Source organism: Gobio gobio (genome assembly GCF_949357685.1).
Source record: "Gobio gobio genome assembly, chromosome: 22".
In the NCBI taxonomy this organism is placed as follows: domain Eukaryota; kingdom Metazoa; phylum Chordata; class Actinopteri; order Cypriniformes; family Gobionidae; genus Gobio; species Gobio gobio.
Window position 1 is genome coordinate 11,723,001 of NC_137118.1, and position 22,378 is coordinate 11,745,378.

A 22,378-nucleotide genomic window follows, 5' to 3' on the forward strand; every position below is an offset into this window, starting at 1 on the left:
AAAAGTTATTGTATTTCAGTAATACAAATTTAAAGGTTAAACATATTTAAATATGTTTTTAAATAAATATGCGCATGATTTTCAGAGGGCCGACATTTCTGTATTTAAAATCCTGTAATATTCTAATATTCGAGGGGGGCGTGGTTCCGCAAGGTCTGTAACGGGAGAGTTTGACGGATCCTGTGGAAATACTGACGAGTGTAAAGAGTTACTGACGGGTGGAAAGAGTTTTATTGTGAGATTGTTTTGTATGCTGTAGCAAGGCTACGGTGAATGCACTGTTGGCGCGACTTTTGTTTATTGATTTGAGTTTTGTAAATAAAACATGCGAGTGCAGTCACGCCGACCCTGTCTTCTTCCTTCCAAACACTGAACCTCTTCACAACTTGTATAGCAATGATGTTCGTTTGCACGCACTTTTGGCAAATGAAATTAGACAAACTTGGAGGGGCACATATCCTAAAAGGTTGAAAACCCCTGGTTTAGAACAATTGAGAGCTCCATGAACCACGTGACCGTGCGCGCCACCGTGAGATGAAAGCATTTTGCACTTTGTTTCATATCAAAAGCAGGTTTGGCAATTTGAGATTTACTTGGGAAGAGTGAGATCGTGAGACAGAGCCTGAAAGCGTGTGTCTCAAATGCGTGAGAGTTGGCAACCCTGTGAGTGATGACTGCTGTGCTTGTGACCGGGTGCATGTTAACTGAAGGAGAGAACAGGCAGAGAACCCCCACTCCCCCACCCCCCCTCCACCCTTTATGACGTCAGGCCAGGAAAGACTTAATCTGCTTTGCCCTGTTCATGCACTACACTCTTATGTCCACAGAGATTCCCTGTGGAGGAGATCTGAACAGTTGTTTGTGTGTTACGGGTCACCCTCTAGAGGGGGACCGGTTTCTAAACAGAGGATGAGCAAGTGGGTGGTCTAGGCCGTTTCACTTGCTTATGTGGCGGCTGGGTGGTGGCCGGGCCCACTCAACTAGGAGTATGGCGGCCTCTCAGGCTCTTTTGGCAGGGGCTTCCCTGCAGGATGTTTGTGATGCGGCGGAATGGTCCTCGCCGCTCACTTTCGTCAGGTTTTATGAACTAGACATTAACACTACTCCAGGGGCTCTGGTGCTCGCTTCCTAATTACACAGGCGGGCATCCAGCTCCTATGGGGGAGTGGGTAGTCTCGTTCCCAAAGCGGTGACGCAGCTCGAGTTACCATGAAGGGGAACGTCTAGGTTACGTCTGTAACCTTAGTTCCCTGAGTAGGGAACGAGACGCTGCGTCACCCTGCCATACTCCCTGCATGCCCACGAGCACTTTGCTTCATCCTTTTTCAGAAGCTGTGGGCGTGTGTTTCCGGGGATACTTTATACTTTCCGGCCGATGACGTCACCGGCCTATGACGTTCCGTCTCTCTATTGGACTCATGACATACGTGCTTCACGACGCAATCACGCAGAGGCGTTCCCAAAGTGGTGATGCAGCGTCTTGTTCCCTACTCAGGGAACTAAGGTTACAGACGTAACCGAGACGGTCTGCATTTGTATAGAGTTTTTTCTTCAAACTGATGTGAAAATCATTGAGTCTACTCATTCACATAAAACAATACACTGATTTAAAATTTGTAAGACAGTTTCTCTTCACAAAGCCAATATGCGAGGATGCGTGATATCTAATGAATAATGATGAGATAGCACCTGAGATAACAAAGGACTCGCATTAATGAGCTGCATAATGAATGAGCTTCAGGTAGGCCTATGTAACAGAGAGCAACAGAGCAAAGGAAATATATATTTTTTGTAGTTTATTTTATTTGGAATGTAATCAACAAAGGCCTATTATATTTTAAATGATCAGAAGATTTGACTACACTGCAAAAAATGCTCTCCTTATTTGGTATTTTTTCTTGTTTCCAGTCCAAATATTTAAAATTCGAGTTTTTGCTTAGTTAGTTAGTTAGTCCCCAAGGAGAAATTCTGCTTAGGAACAGTGGAGAGTTGCTTCATAAAGGTAGACCAGATAACTTAAAACAATCTATATTCTCTGCCACAACAATTTATGATTTATTCAACTATAATTTATGATTTATTACACCAATTTATTAAAACACAACAATTAGCTAATGAGATTAAGACCATGTTTTTACTCCAAACTTACTTTTTATCACAAGTCAAATGTTTTAAAAACCTTATGTGATCTCATTTGGCTTTGGATCACAAAATCAGACTGAAAATATATTTTACAATATTCTGCTTAATTATAAAAGATTGAGTAGCATTGCATTATAAATACAATCTATTATGAAAACACCCAATATGGTATAAATAACACAGATAAGCCATATATTGTCGCGATTGTGTGTTTATCTTCAAACGTGGTATCTGCATGTTGGAGCGATTTCTGGAAGCTGTTTATGTGAATGTCACATGGTATCTTCTTCATGCGTGCTATATATGGATTACATGTGCCCGGAGCGCCCTCCGGCTGCCAGTATGAAGTATGAAGAGTTTTTTTATGAATGAGAGCAGCTGACGCTCGTATTACAATCTTTAGAAGGTACCGACGGTTTTCATATTCATAACTCCTGACACATATTAACAAATTACGGTCACTATATGACTTTGAGAATAAAACAGAGGTCAAAAATGGAAGCTTGAGTCTTAGATCTTTTAAATGATGTATAGTTTGTCAAGGTAATTACTAACATCTAACAATAATTGAGCTAATTTAAACAAAGAAAGCTTCAGTGCGCCCTCGTGCACAATGTGTTTGTCGATGTGTTAGTTTGAGCTGATGTGTGTGTGGGTGAATCTCAATAGAGCGCGTGCTTAGTGGGCGTGGTTGAATTAGTGTATAATGAGCCGCTCAGGAACAACTAACACCGCTCTGCTTTCAAACAGATTACATAAACACAGAATATTTGTTTTTGATTTGGTTTACAGTGTTTACAACCTGACATTTCAGCGTTTCTTTAGACATATGGCTCATGTTTGTGAGACAAGTTTTCAATAAGCTAGAGGTCATTTTCTGAAGACTATCTGAATGAACGTCTTTGACAGAGAGGCTGCAGATCGCGCAACATGATTGATTTCTTTATTTTGCAAAAAGCACAACAATTTGTTTTTATTGTGACTGTACTAAAAAAAATAGAAACTGAACAGATTATAATGATGTATAACACTCGCCTGAATGATAAAAAACTAGTTATTTGTTATTTAGAGTTATTTGAGTCTCTTTGGCACTGATAAGAAAAAAAGCAAGCCAATCACGCCGGCCCGACAGCCGACTCGAGAGGGTTAAATTAGTTTCAAATGCTTATATTATCATACAATCACTTCTTCACTTCCTTCAGGTATTGAGATCAACTATTAAAACATTTCCTCAAAAAACATAATGGCCATTAATAAACATATGAAAGCACAATCACAGTTTATATGTAAAGCCTTCAGAGGCTTATTCATTTTGAACATCCGCATGAACTTTCAGGTTGTTGCTATATCAAAAGTCCAGACAGCTGATCAGTTGATGCTTCTGGCAGCGGCTGCATTTACATGCACTTCCATCAGTGTGAATATTCAATGCCTTTAGAGGCGGTTTCCTTAAAGGACCTGTCAGTAATTTCGGGGGTTTTGACTCTTGATTCTTATTTTAACCAAATTGTCTTTTGGTATGTCTAGCATCATTACTTGTCAATCAACAAATATCTTAAACATATTTTATATAAAACAAATGTATACTGATGATATGTGATTGTTTCATACAGTGATGAATAGTGACTCTTTTTACTAAAATTAACTAACAATGAGCAATACAATTGTTACAGTATTAATCTTTGTTAGGTTTAATTAAAGTACAAATTTTCTTTATTAGTTTATAATAGCTCATATCCATTAAATAATATTAACAGATACAACAATTCATTTTTTTTTTAATAAAGAATGTTCATGTGATTTGCATATGTAACTTTCCATTTATATTCCCCTTCACATAGTTCAGGAAATATGCCAGTTAATTATTGAAGACAAGTAAATTATAGTCGAGCAGGTTTATTGTCATAATTGTCACAAAATGCTGCAAAAACTTTCAAAGAGAGTCACAGTTCAGAATTAAACTTTATTGATGTCCTGAATAATACAACTAAAATCATGATCATTTTTGGTTAAGAATAGGTGTATTGGACAAATGCTGTTTGTATGTCTATTTATTAATCAGTGTATTAGTGATGTTGTTTTAGTCCATAGAAACATTGCTGCTGTAGTTGAATCTAAACAGTGAATTTAAATAGTTTAATGTGAAAGTTGTGCAACACTTTAGTTTGGGGTCCAATTCTCATTGGCATATTGGCTGTTTATTAGCACATATTAATGCCTTATTCTGCATGACCGTATTCTACATCCCTTAATCCTACACAATACCTAAACTTAACCACTACAACAACCTTACTAACTATTAATAAGCAGTAAATTAGTTTATTGAAGCAAAAGTCATTTAACAGTGAATACGTGTTCCCCAAACTAAAGTGACCAAAAGTTATAATATTACAAAGATCTTTTTTACAAAATAACAATAAAAGTGACATTCAAATAAAATCTGATAAAATTACTAAACACAACACTTGATGATTAACAGCCCTATTTAGATGTTTCTAATGAACGATATAGGCATTACATTATTATTTAATTAACATGTTATTTATAATTATTTAATTATATGTTAATGTTTATTATAATAAGTCATTTAAAAATAGTCTTCTCACAGATCCATCTATACCCATCATTACATGGATAATCAGCCCATCCTGGTGAATAAGTCAAAGCACAGTCTTCGACAACGTTACCATTAGGCTCTGTAGGCGCCCAGAACCTGAAAGTACAGATCAGCATTAGATGTTCAGTGATGCTTTCTGTGTGATATGATACTGACTGTGAGAATCATTTATTAGATAATAATCAGTTATATTCAGTGATTTCTCACCCAGAGGTCAGTGTGCTGCCATCAACCCATTTCCATCTGCCCTCCACATCACTGTCAGTCAGACCAATCCAGACTAAATCACTGTTAGAAATGTTCTTAACAAAATCCTGAGGAGTCATTTGAAACACAATCATAAGGTGACAAAATACACATTTCACACACATTTTACACACACACACAAACACACACACACGCACACACACACACACTCGATTAATTCTCTCACTCACTTGTTCCTCTCTGTTGTTTATGATGATCAGATCTGCTCCTCTCTCTGTACAGTATCTTCTGCTCTCAGTCCAGCTCTTCTTCTCTTTGGATATGAAGTAACAACTGGATTGATAGCAAGTACATTCAGCTGTTAACAGAACAAGTTCAGCTGTTAGCTTTTTATTCTTATTTACAGTCGCCTGTCAGTAACTTATAACAGATAGTAAACTCATAGATTGTGTACACTGAAAGTTACTGAGAGCACAACACAACTCCATCATGCTTTATAGCAAATAACTATAGACTAAAGAAACCTTACCACAAATTTTAAGATAATTTCTTAGCTGGTCTCTCTCATTGGTCAGCTTTTCATTCTTGGATATTAGCTGGACTCTCTCATTGGTCAGCTTTTCATTCTTGGATATTAGCTGGACTCTCTCATTGGTCAGCTTTTCATTCTTGGATATTAGCTGGACTCTGTCATTGGTCAGGTTTTCATTCTTGGATATTAGCTGGACTCTCTCATTGGTCAGGTTTTCATTCTTGGATATTAGCTGGACTCTCTCATTGGTCAGGTTTTCAATCTTGGATATGAACTGTTGTCTCTCTTGAGTGAACATGACACACAGCACTATGACTGCAGTCAGCAGAAGAACACACAGCAGCACCAAACACACTGCAGCGGCTCTGGAGCTTCTGATCCTCACACAAACACTTTCTGTAGATTAACAAACATCATGTTATTCTCATTATTTGCACTTAACACAGCTCACATCAACTGAAAACATGCAAACTGAGTGAATTATTAATCTCTACCTGTAAATTCAGATGATTTGCCTTGCGTTGAGTCTGTGATCTCTTTTCCAATTTTACCTTTAATAACGTCATCATTTTCATAGATCTCATCAGTGGTTTGTCCATCTTTTCTGTGCAGGTTAAACTCCATTCTATATTTTCATTTACACTTTCAGACAGTTTCCGTGTCGTCAGGATGCCAACAAACTAGTACTAGTTTCTCTCTTGGAGTGGACTGAGTTTCGTTCCTCATCTGTGTTTGTGTGGCCAAAATTTATACAGAGAGAAACCTTTTGTTTTTATGGTAATGTTTCAAGTATTTATGCACAAAGGAACTTCAACTCACCAGAGAAGTACAATACACTTTTTTTTTTTAATTTTTATAAATGTTTGGATTGGGTTCATTTTAATGGGATTTAAATACACATATTAAGGCATACACTCTATAAAAAAAAAAGGTTCTATATGGCACCAAAAATGGTTCTTGGCTCGTAATCATAGGGGAACCTTTTTTAGTGCTAAATAGCACCAATTTTGGTGCTTCAGCGGTTCTTCAGAGGTGCTATATAGCACCTTAGTCAAAGAACCGGTGAAGAACCTCTGAAGAACCACTGAAGCACCAGAATTGGTGCTATAAAGCACTAAAAAAGGTTTAAGAAAATGTTTTATTAAAAAGAGTCAACTTTAGCTTTTCATAGCCAAGCCACTCATAACTCATAACATAGTTTTGATGATGTAAACCAACAACATTACAATTTAGCTTTCTGTACTTTATTTTAAAAAGCATAACAGCAAAAAAAAACGTTATTCAGGGATTGACAATAAGGATTTTTATTCTATATAGTTTTTAATGAATAAGTTCTTTAATATTATACATTTACGGTAATGGTGACAAGGAGACTTAACTTTAAAAGGATAGTTCACCCAAAAATGAAAATTCTGTCATTAATTACTCACCCTCATGTCGTTCCAAACCCTTAAAACCTCTGTTCATCTTTGGAACACAAATGAAGATGTTTTGATGAAATCCGAGAGCTCTCTGACCCCTCCATAGACAGCTAAAAACATTGTTAAAATAGTCCATGTGACTACAGAGGTTCAACCTAAATTTTATGAAGCGACGAGAATACTTTTTTGAAAACAAACAAAAATAATAACTTTTTTCAACAAATTCGTTCTAGCCCATGTCAGTCTCCTACTCAGTTTACGTTGTAAATAGTGCCGCGATTTCGAGTTCTACGGCAGCCGATGCTGTTCACGTGAGCACCACGACATGATGACGCAGGAGCTGCACTGTATTTACAACATACCGTAAATCCTCTAATATTGGCCTGTATTCCATTAGCGGCCGGGTCTCCAACATTGGCCGGTCTCGCTGTCACCGAAGGTAAATAAAGGCCGGTCTCTAATAGCGGCCGGGGCTATTATTAGAACCAACGTTTTTCTGGGCAGGCCTCAACATTATGCTTGCTTGTGATAGTAACATGCAAGTACCACAGGGTACTGGTCATGTCAATCACCCAGACATCCCAAGTCTCCCGCATATTTATAGCGGCTCCCTGATGCCCGCAAATTAGTAAAATTCTCCCGCAATCTAGAGCGAGCGAGCAAGAGCGCGCATGCGAGACACAAACTGTGCACGCGCGCACGGCAGAGAGGGAGAGAGAGCGAGAAACCTTACGTGTGTGTGCTAGTGTGCACCTAATGAAGCGCATGTAAGACGGAGAGCGTCCTGATTGGCTTGTTTCGGTAAGTCAACCAATCAATTGTCAGTGTGGGCGGGCTTTTATCTCTTCTCCCGAACCGAATTAATCAGTTCAGTGTATTTAGAAACTGGAGCGCCATGGCAGAGGGAGAGTGCCCCAAAAAACGAAAGTATAAAGTATAAACATAATGACAATCTTGCACGCTCTACAGTTTGTAACTAACATGTTATGGTTGAGTTAAACAAGTTTCATTTCATGTGCATATTTTTCAGGTCGGCTAGTTGCCAAGGCTACATGAAAACAACAAACTCCTTAGACCTGTTTAAAGTTGCAATGAAATATAAATAAAAGCAGTTTACATAAATAGTATAAGCAGCTTATGTAAATAGTAAAAGTGATCTACATAATTTTAGGAGAGATACCTCCCTGAAATGACTTTTTTCAGGTTGGGATGTCTGATCACCTCACTCTTGACTCGCACTTGAGACTTCAGTCACCGGGTCCGGTAGGCTAACGTTTACGGCGCGAGGATGAGAACAGACGCGCAGCGGTCAGCGGAACATGAGGAGGACGAAGAGCCTATGTTTGCTACGTTTTTGTTACCATATTTCTACACTGGAATTTAGCCTGAATTACCGGTATTTGTTGTTAATGTTCTGTATGCATACCATAATGTTATGGTAACTGTACGTTTTCAATAAATGAACCTAGTATTTTATAGGTTGAAATAGACGCAAAATCTCATTTTTAGTCATTCTACTGGTAGTTTGATTTGCTCAAATAGAAATTGAGGCCTGCCTCTAATTCTGGCCTCCTTCCAATAAAGGCCTGGACCGCGATGCGCTTGAGTAAAATAAAGGCCCGGGCCTATATTAGAGGATTTACGGTAAACTAAGTCAGAGACTGGCACAAGCTAGAACGAAATTGTTGAACAAAATCATTATTTTTGTTTGTTTTTGCATGCAAAAAGTCACATAAAATTAAGGTTGAACCAGGAGTCACATGAACTATTTTAACAATGCTTATGTGGGGTCAGAAAGCTCTCGGATTTCATCAAAAAATATCTTAACCCCATAACTGTCACCATCCTGCTGGCGGGACACCTGGCACTCTTTTTTTTGATCACCTTTTTTTCTTATCATATATGTTAGTAATTATCATAATTAATGATCATTAATTATCAATTAGGTATCATTCGAAAGCTTATGAAATCAAAATTCATCCTGTGAAATCCGTTTTGAAAATGGACAATGCGTTACCATGGAAACGGTACTTTAAATTCTTCTAGCGGGTTCCTCCCCTAGTGGGCAGTGTCATGTTTCATATTACAACATTTATTTTAACTACTTTATAATCAAAATCTTTTCTAATCTTGACAAAACACATATCGTCGGAAAGGTCTGAGTCTCAAGGTTTCATATTTGGTGACCTTTTTTTTATGGAAGTGACATTTGGACAGAAATTTTTAGGAAAATGCATCAAAAAACAATCAATGGAATTTGGATGACACCCGTAGGCTGTTTTTGGTATTGCTCCTAAACAAAATCTCGTGGGAACTAAAATTTTTGTGATATCAACTTCAAATTTGGAACACAACTTGGTTAGACATATGGCTTTGATTTTATAGTAATTTTAGATTAAAACATTTTTGTAAAATATATATTTTATTTAAAATAAAAAATATTTAGTACAGTATTTTTTTATTTACTGTAAATTTAAACTTCCATAACTTTCATATTTTGAATTGCTTTCACTTCAGCAATAATCTTTAAAACAAGACCAAACTTAGGTCTATATTCCAAAGCGTTCTTGAATTACAGCCCTTTAAGTTTAAGGATAGTGCATTGTCATGTCTATTCTCAAAAAGGGGGGTAACAGTTAAGGGGTTCATTTGTGTTCCGAAGATTTGAGAGAGAGACATTACTTTTGTGTTACTCTTCCTCACCTGGGCTGGGCTTGTTTTTTATTTTATATTTAATAACAACAAAAAAGTTCTATTTTTGTCAAATGTTAAGGCCCTTTTACACCAAAAGTGAAATGAATAAGCCTCTGAAAGAAATGCAAATTCCCACCTGTACAGTAGAGGGCGCAGTTTAAAAAAAATAATCTTTCAGCTGTGCTGCCATTCTGGATTGAAGAAGAATAGGACACATGTCTACACGCTTCAGCAATTTTAAAAAAATGAAACACAAAAGTGATGTTTATCTAAAGTCATTTTTGCTTATTTATTAGTATGGTTGAAGTGAACTGCAATACCTGTGCACTTACGGCCCAAGCCCTTTTGAGGCCCTAAGCAGAATTTTGTTTGGGGGCCCCTCAGTGCCACCAATACGATTGACTATTGTCAATTCTTGATCAATCGCACACCCAGTATCAATGTTAGTAGTTATAGCTGTGTTGCTTACATCATGTCTGGCTGTCATGTTTTTACTCTTATACGGTTTTTAATTATAACAGTAGCAAACCCACAAGAGTGGTCAGGTGTTAATATTCAAAGCCCTACAGTACTGCAGTTCAGACTGGGATATGTAAGTAGTCTCTTATGCTGAATATCCTCACTTTTCCCCAGGATTCTTTGATGAATAGAAGGTTCAAAAGAACAGCATTTCTCTGAAATGGAAAGCTTTCAAAAAATCCTAAAAATATTGTACAAAACAGTTTTCAACACTGATAATGTCTGCCAAATGCATAAATGTAAATAATCATAAATGTTTGTTGGGCATCAAATCGTCATATTAGAATGATTTCTGATGGATCATGTGACACTGAAGACTGGAGAAATTATGATAAATTCAGCTTTGATCACAGGAATAATTTACACTTTAGCTACTATTTTTCACATAGAAAACAGCTGTTTTACATTATAATAATATTCCACAATATTACTGTTTTTACTGTATTTTTGATCAAATAAATGCAATCCTGCTGAGCAGAAGAGACTTATTTTAAAAACCAGAAATGTTGAATTCTTTCAAACATTAAACAGAGCTTTTATTTTGGCAGAAATACAATTTTATTTTTTGTATTCCATTTGACTGTGTAGAAAGAACCTTTTTATTTTCTAAATAAAAACTTCCAAAATGTAGAACTTATAATTCCAAGGGGACGATAGCATTTGCAGAAAAACATTTAAGCTATGCTGTACTCCGTCCAAAGCATGCAGCATGTCAGACAAGATATTCGCAAAAAACCATAGCGTATTCTCAAATCCATCCATTCATAAAAAGGTTACCGGGCAACTGACGAGTACATTTTAGCGCCGATTTTTTCGCACTTTAGGCTTTGAACTCTGGCTAACAAGCATAGTGTCAGGCCGATGGCGCCGCGAGCTTGTGCAGCGCTGTCAGAATCAATCCGTGCATATATTAGAAAACGTTAAAAAAAAAAATTTTAAACTTTGTTTAAGGCCATTTTGCGATTTCAATCATAAAATAACACGCAGCAAAAAGTCATTTCACATGCTCTTGGGGGCCCCCTGGTGGCCAAGGGGGCCCTAAGCAGCCGCTTAGTTCGCTTATGCCTTGGGCCGGCTCTGACTTACTCACAATTTCTCTCAACATGGGGACAGGAGAGCTGTCAGTCAATAATAAATGGATAAACAAAATAACGTGCGTTACTTATTTGAAAAAGTAACTTATATTTTGTACTTATAATTTATATTTTTAAAAGTAGTTTTACTTTACTAGTTACTTGAAATCTTTAAAAGTAATCTGATTACATAACTCAAGTTACTTGTAATGTATTTCCCCAAAACTGATTGTATGTAAATTGTATATGAATTTCTTAGAAATACTAAAGTTTTAGATAGGCAGATGCTATTTGCACTAACTGCAAACATCAGTTACTTATTACTCTGTGCAAATAACAATAGTGTAAATAGTGTCAGATCATATTTGTACCTCAGTGTATTGAGGTAGTTTATCATAGTATCATATAACATATTCAGATATGATCAGTGTTGGGCAAGTTACTGAAAATTAGCAATTAGTTAGTTACTAGTTTGCTTATTTTAAGAGAAATTGAATTACTCTACCAATTACTGTATATCAAAAGTAATTAGTAACTAGGGAAAGTAACTTTTAAGTTACTTTTATGTCTGCTTTTTAAATGTAAATATGAACAGTACTGAACAGTCAAACACAATAAACATATTTTTTTAGACCTCTTTATTGTAATCAACAGGGCAACAGGCCTTCAAATCAAGCAGTAATACAAAAGTCCCTTTTAATGCTTGAAACGAAATAACTGTCTCAGTCATTTAACAATGTATTTTTTACCACATTAGGCCCAATGAAATAAAAGTGATTGGCCTACAGTATTAACATTAATTAAAAGAGAAATCAAAGGTGCCTTGAGGTGCTGCATATAACTGAATATGTGATTTAACAAAAGCGCAACAAAATGGTTTTAACAAACATGCCTCATAATGCAAAGCTAAATAAGAGATGAGAATCTCAACAAATGTTAAAATGGGATAAGTCTCATCTCAAAGCTCAAATCAACGCTCATCGTTCTGAAAAGCGTGGTGTGCTCTGATTGGCCAGCGATCCAGTGCATTGGGATTGGCCCGAATACCTAATGCATCTGACGAAGAACAGAAGAGATGTTTTATATTAAATTTAGTTTCTTGCAGAATAACAATAAAACAAAATGTTTTTTGAAAACTAAATAAATTCTCGATAAAAGACTTAAATGGATTGTTCTCTATATAATTTTAAAAATTTTACATTTTAGGTGAACTATCACTTTAATGATTATCAGGTAAAGCATGTGTGTTTGTAAAGTAGGCCTACTGTATTTATTTAAAATCAGTGGTGTCCGTTATCGTTGTTCACTTCACCTGACAAAATACATTCATTCAGAACACACATTTATTCACATACATTACATATTGTTATATAAGATGAGCGTAACTTTTAATAATATGGGGAAGTTCCCAACTTTAAACAAATAACCATTTAAATGTTTAGGACGTTTGAATTGTACTGTAAGAATGTAGAGGGAGATATAAAAACTCTGACTTGTTAATGTTTTCTCATTAAAATCCAAAGATTTCCTTTTAATTCAATAGAATGTGAATTAAAATACTAGAGAATACAGATATGGTGGAATCACTTTTTATGACATCATGAGCAATCCAGTCATTTACTGTATATATAAAAAAATCAGTTGTGGTCATCCTCCATTAATAAGGTTAAGAAACACTGCTTTAGCTGATAATCATTTATTACAGAAGTTTTATACTGTTAAACTTGTTTAAAAAAAGGTGTGTGATGTTATGGCAGTATGAGTTGTGAAATCCTCTTCTCACACATCCATTGTAAATCTCTATTACATGCTTCATCATGCCACCCTACTGAATTAGCCCAATCTGTTGCGGACACTGGAGGCACAGTCACAGCACAGTTCTCTGTTGTTCCTCCATCAGGCTGTCCAGATGCCCAGAACCTGAAACTACAGATCAGCATTAGATGTTCAGTGATGCTTTCTGTGTGATATGATACTGACTGTGAGATTAATTTATTATATATTAATCAGTTATATTCAGTGATTTCTCACTCAGAGGTCAGTGTGCTGCCAACAACCCATTTCCATCTGCCCTCCACATCACTGTCAGTCAGACCAATCCAGACTGCAGCAGCACCAGACATGTTCTTGACAAAATCCTGAGCAGATGAAACAGTTGCACATTTATAGCATAAACAGACAATAGACACATCCCTCATTTAGCTGCTACAAACACACACACACTCGATTCATTCTCTCACTCACTTGTTCCTCTCTGTTGTTTATGATGATCAGATCTGCTCCTCTCTCTGTACAGTATCTTCTGCTCTCAGTCCAGTTCTTCGTCTCATTGGATATGTAGTAACAACTGGATTGATTGCAAGTCCATTCAGCTGTTAACAGAACAAGTTCAGCCGTTAGCTTTTTATTCTCATTTACAGTCACCTGTCAGTAACTTATAACAGATAGTAAACTCATAGATTGTGTACACTGAAAGTTACTGAGACCACAATCCAACTTCATCATGCTTTATAGCAAATAACTATAGAAACTACTAATTACTAAAGAAACCTTACCACAAATATTAAGAATGGATATTAGCTGGTCTCTCTCATTGGTCAGGTTTTTATTCTTGGATATGAACTGTTGTCTCTCTTGAGTGAACATGACACACAGCACTATGACTGCAGTCAGCAGAAGAACACACAGCAGCACCAAACACACTGCAGCTGCTCTTGAGCTCCTGTTCCTCACAGAGTCATTTCCTGAAGATGATAGACATTATGCTAGTCTATTTTCTTCTTCATTTAAAAAAAATACATCAGCTTTTAAAAGTGAATGTATTAGAAGCTCAATTACCTGTTTGTTGTGGTGTTTGGGTTTTCACTGTTTGGGTGTCAAAGTCCTCCGTGTCATATTTCTTATGTTTCATGTCTCTGACAGCCTCGGCACTGATGTAGATGTCAACGGTCTTCTCTATTCTGTCTTCTGATTCCATCATCGAACCTTTATCCATACCGACATTCACAAACCTGGACATTTTTAGTGCAGTTTGGATGGCTACAACTATGAACCGTAAATCTGAAGTATTTAACAACGCTATAAGTCAAACCTAACTAACTATCTCTCCCGAGGTGCAGTTTTTGTACTTCTGATGTCTGTAGTAATATTTCATGTATTTATGCAAAAAGGAACTTGCAACACATAGGAAATTAACACAAATTTCTCAATATTCTGCAATGGGTGAACTAGCCATGACATTGTTAGTGTGGTTGTGCACCTTTTATTAGCAAATGCACATCTAGAAGCGCATTTGTGAGGTCAGGCACTGATGTTGGATCATCACACCAAGTTCCGCCACACCAAACTCGCTCATCTATGTCTTTATGGACCTTGCTTTGTGCACTGGTGCACAGTCATGTTGGAACAGGAAGGGGCCATCCCCAAATTGTTCCCACAAAGAGAACTGAGCCTTTATATCTCCTTTATAAAAGCTTTACGAGGCATAAATAGTCCTCACTTTAGATGAGCTCACAAAAATAATTATCTGACAACTACTAAATGTTTTAACTACCTGAATTAATCATTAATTACAGTGGAAATGCATGTTTATAAAGCATTTATTAACACACTGAGCAACTATTACTATATGTCTAAATAAAAAGATAACAATAAATGTACATTTAGATAGTTTATTAATCCTTTACTTACACTTTCTAAATGATCTGATGAACCACTGACAACTCCTACATAACTGGTTTGTAAATAATGTAATACTCAATTTAGAAATGCTACATTTATCATTTATAAAGTATGAAAATAAAATTATTAAACACATTATAGATATGCTTATAAATCAAGAATAAAGCATTTATAGCTGTATTTATAAACTGCCTATTAATGTATATTAATGCTTTATAAATGATGAATTAACTATTTACTAATGCTTTTCTAATGATTTATAGTGTGTAGTTATTATAAAGTGTTACCCATTTTTTAACAAATTTTAACATTTAAAAACAGACATGTTCAAATTCCAAAGCTTGATTATATTGGTAAGACTGACTCAGTAATGCACAACACAACTTTGGAATGTGAACATGTCTTTTTTTAAATGTTAAAAGTAATTTTAATTAATACAAATTATATGTTTCAACCACGGTGGAATTGGCAGACGTTCCTTAGGCATAATACGCCGTGGTACCGGGTCAAAGCATTCTCAAGTATAAATATGCAGCTATAATGCATGTAGGTGACTTTGAATTAATATTTAATGTCAATATACAATGGATACATACACTTAAACTGATCGTAGCATTGATATCTTTGTAAGACTGCCGAATCTAGAACAGTGGCAAGGAAAACTAACTTTACCGCGCTCAGAGAGCCCTCTAGAGGTCGGGAGCATTGCCGTTGTGTTGTGGTTTGATTTTGTTGTGTTGTGCCTTGATTTTGTTGTGTTGTGCCTTGATTTCATTGTGTTGTGGCTTGATTTCATTGTGTTGTGGCTTTTTCGTTGTGTTGTGGCTTAATTTCGTTGTGTTGTAGCTTGATTTCGTTGTGTTGTGGCTTGATTTCATTGTGTTGTGGCTTTTTCGTTGTGTTGTGGCTTAATTTCGTTGTGTTGTAGCTTGATTTCGTTGTGTTCTGGCTTGATTTCGTTGTGTTGTGGCTTGATTTCGTTGTGTTGTGGCTTGATTTCGTTGTGTTGTGGCTTGATTTCGTTGTGTTGTGGCTTGATTTTGTTGTGTTGTGGCTTGATTTCGTTGTGTTGTGGCTTGATTTCATTGTGTTGTGGCTTGATTTCGTTGTGTTGTGGCTTTTTTGTTGTGTTGTGGCTTGATTTTGTTGTGTTGTGACTTAATTCCGTTGTGTTGTGGCTTGATTTTGTTGTGTTGTGGCTTGATTTCGTTGTGTTGTGGCTTAATTCCGTTGTGTTGTGGCTTGATTTCATTGTGTTGTGGCTTGATTTCGTTGTGTTGTGGCTTGATTTCATTGTGTTGTGGCTTGATTTCGTTGTGTTGTGGCTTTTTTGTTGTGTTGTAGCTTGATTTTGTTGTGCTGTGGCTTTTTCGTTGTATTGTGGCTTAATTCCGTTGTGTTGTAGTTTGATTTCATTGTGTTGGGGCTTGATTTCATTGTGTTGTGGCTTTTTCATTGTGTTGTGGCTTGATTTCGTTGTGTTGTGGCTTAATTCCGTTGTGTTGTAGCTTGATTTCATTGTGTTGTGGCTTGATTTCGTTTTGTTGTGGTTTAATTCCGTTGTGTTGTGAACTTATGTCCTGCTATTTGTTGAGCTTAGCTTTAAGAAAATTGTAATGGTGTACATTTCGGAGATATCAAGTGTATAAAGTCCCATTAAACATTTCACATACATCACAATGACGGTGATGCATGTGCAAACTCCGTTCATGTTGGACGCTTCATGTGTTTCGAGTAGCTCAGTATATCTTCAGCAAGCTGAAGCACAAACTGCCGCAAATGAAACTCAAATATTCAGTGTGGAATCCTGAAGCTCAACACCGTTGGTTCCTGGGCTAGCACTAACGTGCTTCCGTCATCATACATAACCTGAACTTGTGCAGCGATTGGTGGGAACAATCATACCTCTATTAATAATCTTTAAGCTGAAGTGACATACAATAATTTCCTCAATGCATAATTTATTATGCATAATAAATCTGACTAAAATATACATTTTGATCAAATATTTGTTGTTGTTGTTGTTGTTGGCAAACATAAATGTGCCATTCAAATAAGTATATTTTTATGATGGCAGTAACTGTAAAGTGACTATTGTTAGGGTAATCAAAAGCCCAATAACTAGTCTGTGCTTTTGTTTTTATTTATTTTAATTATTAGTTTAGTGAATTTAACTTCTGCTTTAAAAATCATTCATTTGTTTTTAGATTGTAATATCAGAATGTAATGGGATGTTACTTCTTTTTTGCACATAATAGGCCTATTATATGCACGTGTTTGTTTTCATAGACTTCAAAATGAACATTGTTTGTAGGACAATATTGGTTTTCTGGCCATATCGTCCGGCCCTACCTTATGGCATGCTTTAAATGCTGAATTTACCATGTTTTAGCTAAGCAGTAGTGATACATTAGTATATCACTTGTTAAATGGGATCCACTTTATATTAGGTGGCCTAAAGTACAATGTATTAACATTTTAACTAATCATTTGATACAATGCACTTATTGTGTACATACATATTTTTACATTGTACTTACATTCAAAAAAATACCTGCATGTAATTATGTCTGTAATCAATTTTTGTAGTTACATTTGTAATTACACAGTTGACACTTACCTTACACCTAACCCTTTAACTTACCCATACCACCACACCTGTCCCTAACCCTATCCGTATCCCACCTCAATATCAGCAAAGGTGTTTTGCAATACAATTTGAACACAGTAAGTACATTGTACTTATTTTTTGATGTAAGTACATAGTAGTTAAGGCCACCTAATATAAAGTGGGGCCGTTAAAGGGTTATTTAAAAATGTGTACATTCAGTCCTGAATTAGTACTAATTCGGTTTGTTGGCGCCCCCCCCCCCCCAAAAAAAATGTTAGCACCAGCCACCACTGGTTTAGATGTGTATTTTATCTTATTTAACAGTAATTATGATTTTGCATTGTAACTACTGTGCATAACCATAGTGAATAACTGTACATAAGTTGTATGCGCATGCATTACAAAGCATGCATTCAGATGTCAGGAGAATCATTTTAATATTTGCAATACAAATGTTGAGGTATCTCGACCGTCAGCTGATCTGTTATCTGTAATAAAGAGGAACGTAACTTTCAATATGCATGAGGGAAGTTCCCAACTTTAAACAAATAACCATTTAAATGTTTAGGATGTTTGCGTTGTTCTGTAAGAATGTACACACAGGGAGACATCAGATATAAAAACGCTGACTTGTTAATGTTTTTTCATTAAATTATCTTTTAATTCAAAAGAATGTGAATTAAAATACTAGAGAATATTGATATGGATTCACTTTTTATGACATCATGAGCAATCCAGTCATTTACTGTATATAAATCAGTTGGGCGTGCAGGAACAAGGTTAAGAAACACTGCTTTAGATGATAATCAATCATTACAGAAGTTTTGTACTGTTATGCTAACAGTGTGTGATGTTCCTATGGCAGTATGAGTTATGAAATCCTCTTCTCACACATCCATTGTAAAGCTCCATTACATGCAATATCACGTCACCCTACGAAATAACCCCAGTCTGGTGTAGACACAGGCACAGTCACAGCACAGTTCTCTGCCTGACCTCCATTAGGCTCTCCAGATGCCCAGAACCTGAAACTACAGATCAGCATTAGATGTTCAGTGATGCTTTCTGTGTGATATGACTGACTGTTAGAATCATTTATTAGATATTAAAAAGTTCAGTTCATTGATTTCTCACCAAGCGGTCAGTGTGCTGCCATCAACCCATTTCCATGTGTTCTCCACATCACTGTCAGTCAGACCAATCCAGACTGCAGCAGCTACAGACATGATCTTAACAAAATCCTGAGCAGATGAAACAGTTGCACGTTTATGTAATACACAGTCAATAGACACATCCCTCATTTAGCTAGCTGCTACACACACACACACACACACACACACACTCGATTCATTCTCTCACTCACTTGTTTCTCTCTGTTGTTTATGATGATCAGATCTGCTCCTCTCTCTGTACAGTCTCTTCTGCTCTCAGTCCAGTTCTTCTTCTCATTTGATATGAAGTAACAACTAGATTGATAGCAAGTCCATTCAGCTGTTAACAGAACAAGTTCAGCTTTCATTTACAGTCGCCTGTCAGTAACTTATAACAGATAGTAAACTCATAGATTGTGTACACTGAAAGCTACTGAGAGCACAACCCAACTCCATCATGCTTTATAGCAAATAACTATAGACTAAATAAACCTTACCACAAATATGAAGATTATTTCTTAGCTGGTCTCTCTCATTGGTCAGGTTTTCATTCTTGGATATGAACTGTTGTCTCTCTTGAGTGAACATGACACACAGCACTATGACTGCAGTCAGCAGAAGAACACACAGCAGCACCAAACACACTGCAGCGGCTCTGGAGCTTCTGTTCCTCACACAAACACTTTCTGTAGATTAACAAACATCATGTTATTCTCTTTATTTGCACTTAACACAGCTCACATCAACTGAAAACACGCAAACTGAGTGAATTATAAATCTCTACCTGTAAATTCAGATGATTTTCCTTACGTTGAGTCTGTGATCTCTTTTCCAATCGTACCTTCAATAACGTCATCATTTTCATAGATCTCATCAGTGGTTTGTCCATCTTTTCTGTGCAGGTTATACGCCATTCTATATTTTTAGTTTCAGTGTTGTCAGGATGCCAACAAACTAGTACAAGTTTGTTCCTCATCTGTGTTTGTGTGGCCAGAATTTATACAGAGAGAAACCTTTTGTTTTTATGGAAATGTTTCAAGTATTTATGCACGAAGGAACTTCAACTCACCAGAGAAGTACAATACACTTATTGTTTTTTTATAAATTTGTGGATTTGGTTCATTTTAATGGGATTTAAATACACATATTAAGGCATACTCATTCAGTGTCTTTGTTTAAATTCATCTGGGGTTTGTTCATTTTGACAGTGAGTGCTGTTGGAAAACTATTGCAGCTTTTAAAATGTTTAGATTGTTGCTGGTACATCAAAAGTCCAGACCGGTGATCAGTTTATGGTTTTAGCAGTGGCTGCATTTATACGTTCTTCAATAATTGTACGTTTTTTGATTATTTTCAAGGAGGTGGACTTGGATCTACTGACAGTAACTTATGGGCCAAATCTGTTGAGGTACATCCACACCAAAATATAATTTGGTGTTTCTAGTGCAATTGGCTACAAATATTTCTGGTATTAAAAAGAGTCATCTTTAGCTTTTCATAGCCAAGCCACTCATAACTCATAACATAATTTTGATGATGTTAACCAACAACATTACAATTTAGCTGTCTGTACTTTATTTAAACAAGCATAACAGCAAAAACTGTTATTCAGGGATTGACATTAATGATTTATATTCTATATTGTCTTTAATGAATCAGTTCTGTAATGTTATAAGGTAATGACGACAAGGAGATTTAACTCTAACTTTGTTCTGTCCATAGTGCAATCGTCAACATCTCTCATACATTAGTATAATCAGTATATAATATATATTATGCGAAATAAACAGGGTTTTTTGAAAGGGGTCAGATCAATCTTGATGACACTGTACCTCAATGTATTATAATATCACAAATGAACTGATGATGATTCAGAAGGAAAACACGACCGGGAGTTTATTGTTGCTGTACTAACACAACTTTCATGCACATCTGATGGACAGAGAAACCCCACACTCTTTTTTCAGTGTTGTTTTTAATTTTGTGTATATTTGAGCTTATAGTTTGCTTTGTACATTAGGTTAAAGTTAAAGTAAACTTTATTATTCAACTGAACTGTGCATGTAAGCTGTTTTAAACTCTTACCTTAGGCAAGGCAAGTTTATTTATATAGCACATTTCATACACAGTTGCAATTCAAAGTGCTTTACAGAAATGGAATTAAAATATTCATAAGAGAATAAAACAAAAACAAACCTTACTCCATCCACGCACTAAATGTATTTGAAAGAATGCAGTTTTCTAATATATTGACTTATGTAATGTCAATGGTACTGTATGACCGCTTTCAGATGCGGCTAAAATTACAACAGCAGTAGTTGCATATAAAAATATTTTAATTATTTGATCAAAATTATTGCTATAGGGACAATTCAGTAGTCGCTGGATATTGGGACATGTCCCTAGCATTCCTACTAAATTCTACACCCTTGGTTATGGACATAGTGGTATGTGTTGTTCCCCTGTTTTACACTGCATGATCAATCAGCACTGAATGTGAAGCATGTTTTTTGTCATTGTATGGAAAAAGTTTTTTTTTTTTATTTAATTGTAAGTATATGTATGAAATACTCTGGGTTACAGGGTTTGTGAAAGACTTCTAAGGTGATTGATTGGTTGTGCTATAAAAGGTTTAGTTAAAAAAATTTCGTTATTTTTTTAAATAAATATAAGTTATGTCTACAATTGATTTTATGTACATACAGTTGTGTGCAGTGTTGGGGAAAGTTACTTTTAAAAGAAATGCATAACAATATTGTGTTGCTCCCTAAAAAAAGTAACTTATTGCGGTACTTGGTTACTTTTTATGGAACGTTATGCATTACATTACTTTTGCGTTACTCTTTCTCACCTGCATGGGCTGGGCTTGTTTGTTTTACAAACATTTGCAATATTTTTGGCAAATGTAAAGGCCTTTTCACACCAAGGGCCCTATTTTAACGATCTGAAACGCAAGTGTCAAAGCGCGAAGCGCAAGTAACTTTGTGGGCGGGTCTCGGCGCTGTTGCTATTTTCCCGGCGGGATAAATGGCTCTTGCGCCCGGCGCAAATCTAAAATGAGTTGGTCTGAAGTAGCTTCATTATTCATAGGTGTGGTTTGGGCGTAACGTGAATAAACCAATCAGAGCGTCATCCAACATTCCCTGTAAAAGCAGGTGCGCAAGTTCCATTATGGATTGCTATTATTATGGCGTATTTACCAGGCGCACGCCAGGAGCGGTTCACAGCCGAGGAGACTGATGTTCTTGTAAGAGCAGTGAAAGACAGAGAAGTTGTGTTGTATGGGGATGGGAGAAACCCACCCAAAATAGCGTCGGTTAAACAGGCGTGGGAGGAAATAGCCACAATTGTTTCATCAGCTGGCATCCCCAGGACGTCGCACCAGTGCCGCAAGCGCTACAATGACATCAGAAGACGGGGAAAGTCCAAGCTTGCCAGCATCAATCGGGCACGCCGTGTAACGGGAGGTGGATCTGCCTCTACTCAGGACCTGACGCCAGCAGAGGACATCGCTGCGTCCACCCTCACCGATTTTTTTTCCTGGTTCTTGACGGACAAACCAATTTGTTAGATGTCCTTATATACATATATGTCTTGCCAGAAGTTGCCACTATTGGGCAAACAGGTCTCCTTAATTATTAGACTACAATTAGCCTGAATAATTTGTAAGCTAGATTTATGCCTATTTTTTCACATCTTCGTGGCACACCACAATGATTTCCGTCATCTC

At 36.5% G+C, this 22,378-nt stretch overlaps 2 protein-coding genes across 4 annotated transcripts in view; one reads left to right on the forward strand and one right to left on the reverse strand.

Moving 5' to 3' along the window:
- The window catches only part of cadm2a (cell adhesion molecule 2a), a 633,556-nt gene that overhangs the window by 445,785 nt on the left and 165,393 nt on the right, over positions 1–22,378 (forward strand). The gene's annotated exons all lie outside the window — the stretch shown is intronic.
- LOC307118686 (C-type lectin domain family 10 member A-like) lies at positions 11,836–14,365 on the reverse strand. Its single transcript, XM_079804403.1, has 5 exons — positions 14,044–14,365; positions 13,761–13,949; positions 13,450–13,577; positions 13,237–13,343; positions 11,836–13,131 (listed from the first exon to the last, which is right to left on the reverse strand). The coding sequence occupies exons 1-5, from the start codon at positions 14,222–14,224 to the stop codon at positions 12,954–12,956; spliced, it is 783 nt and encodes a 260-aa protein (XP_079660529.1). The 5' UTR covers positions 14,225–14,365; the 3' UTR covers positions 11,836–12,953.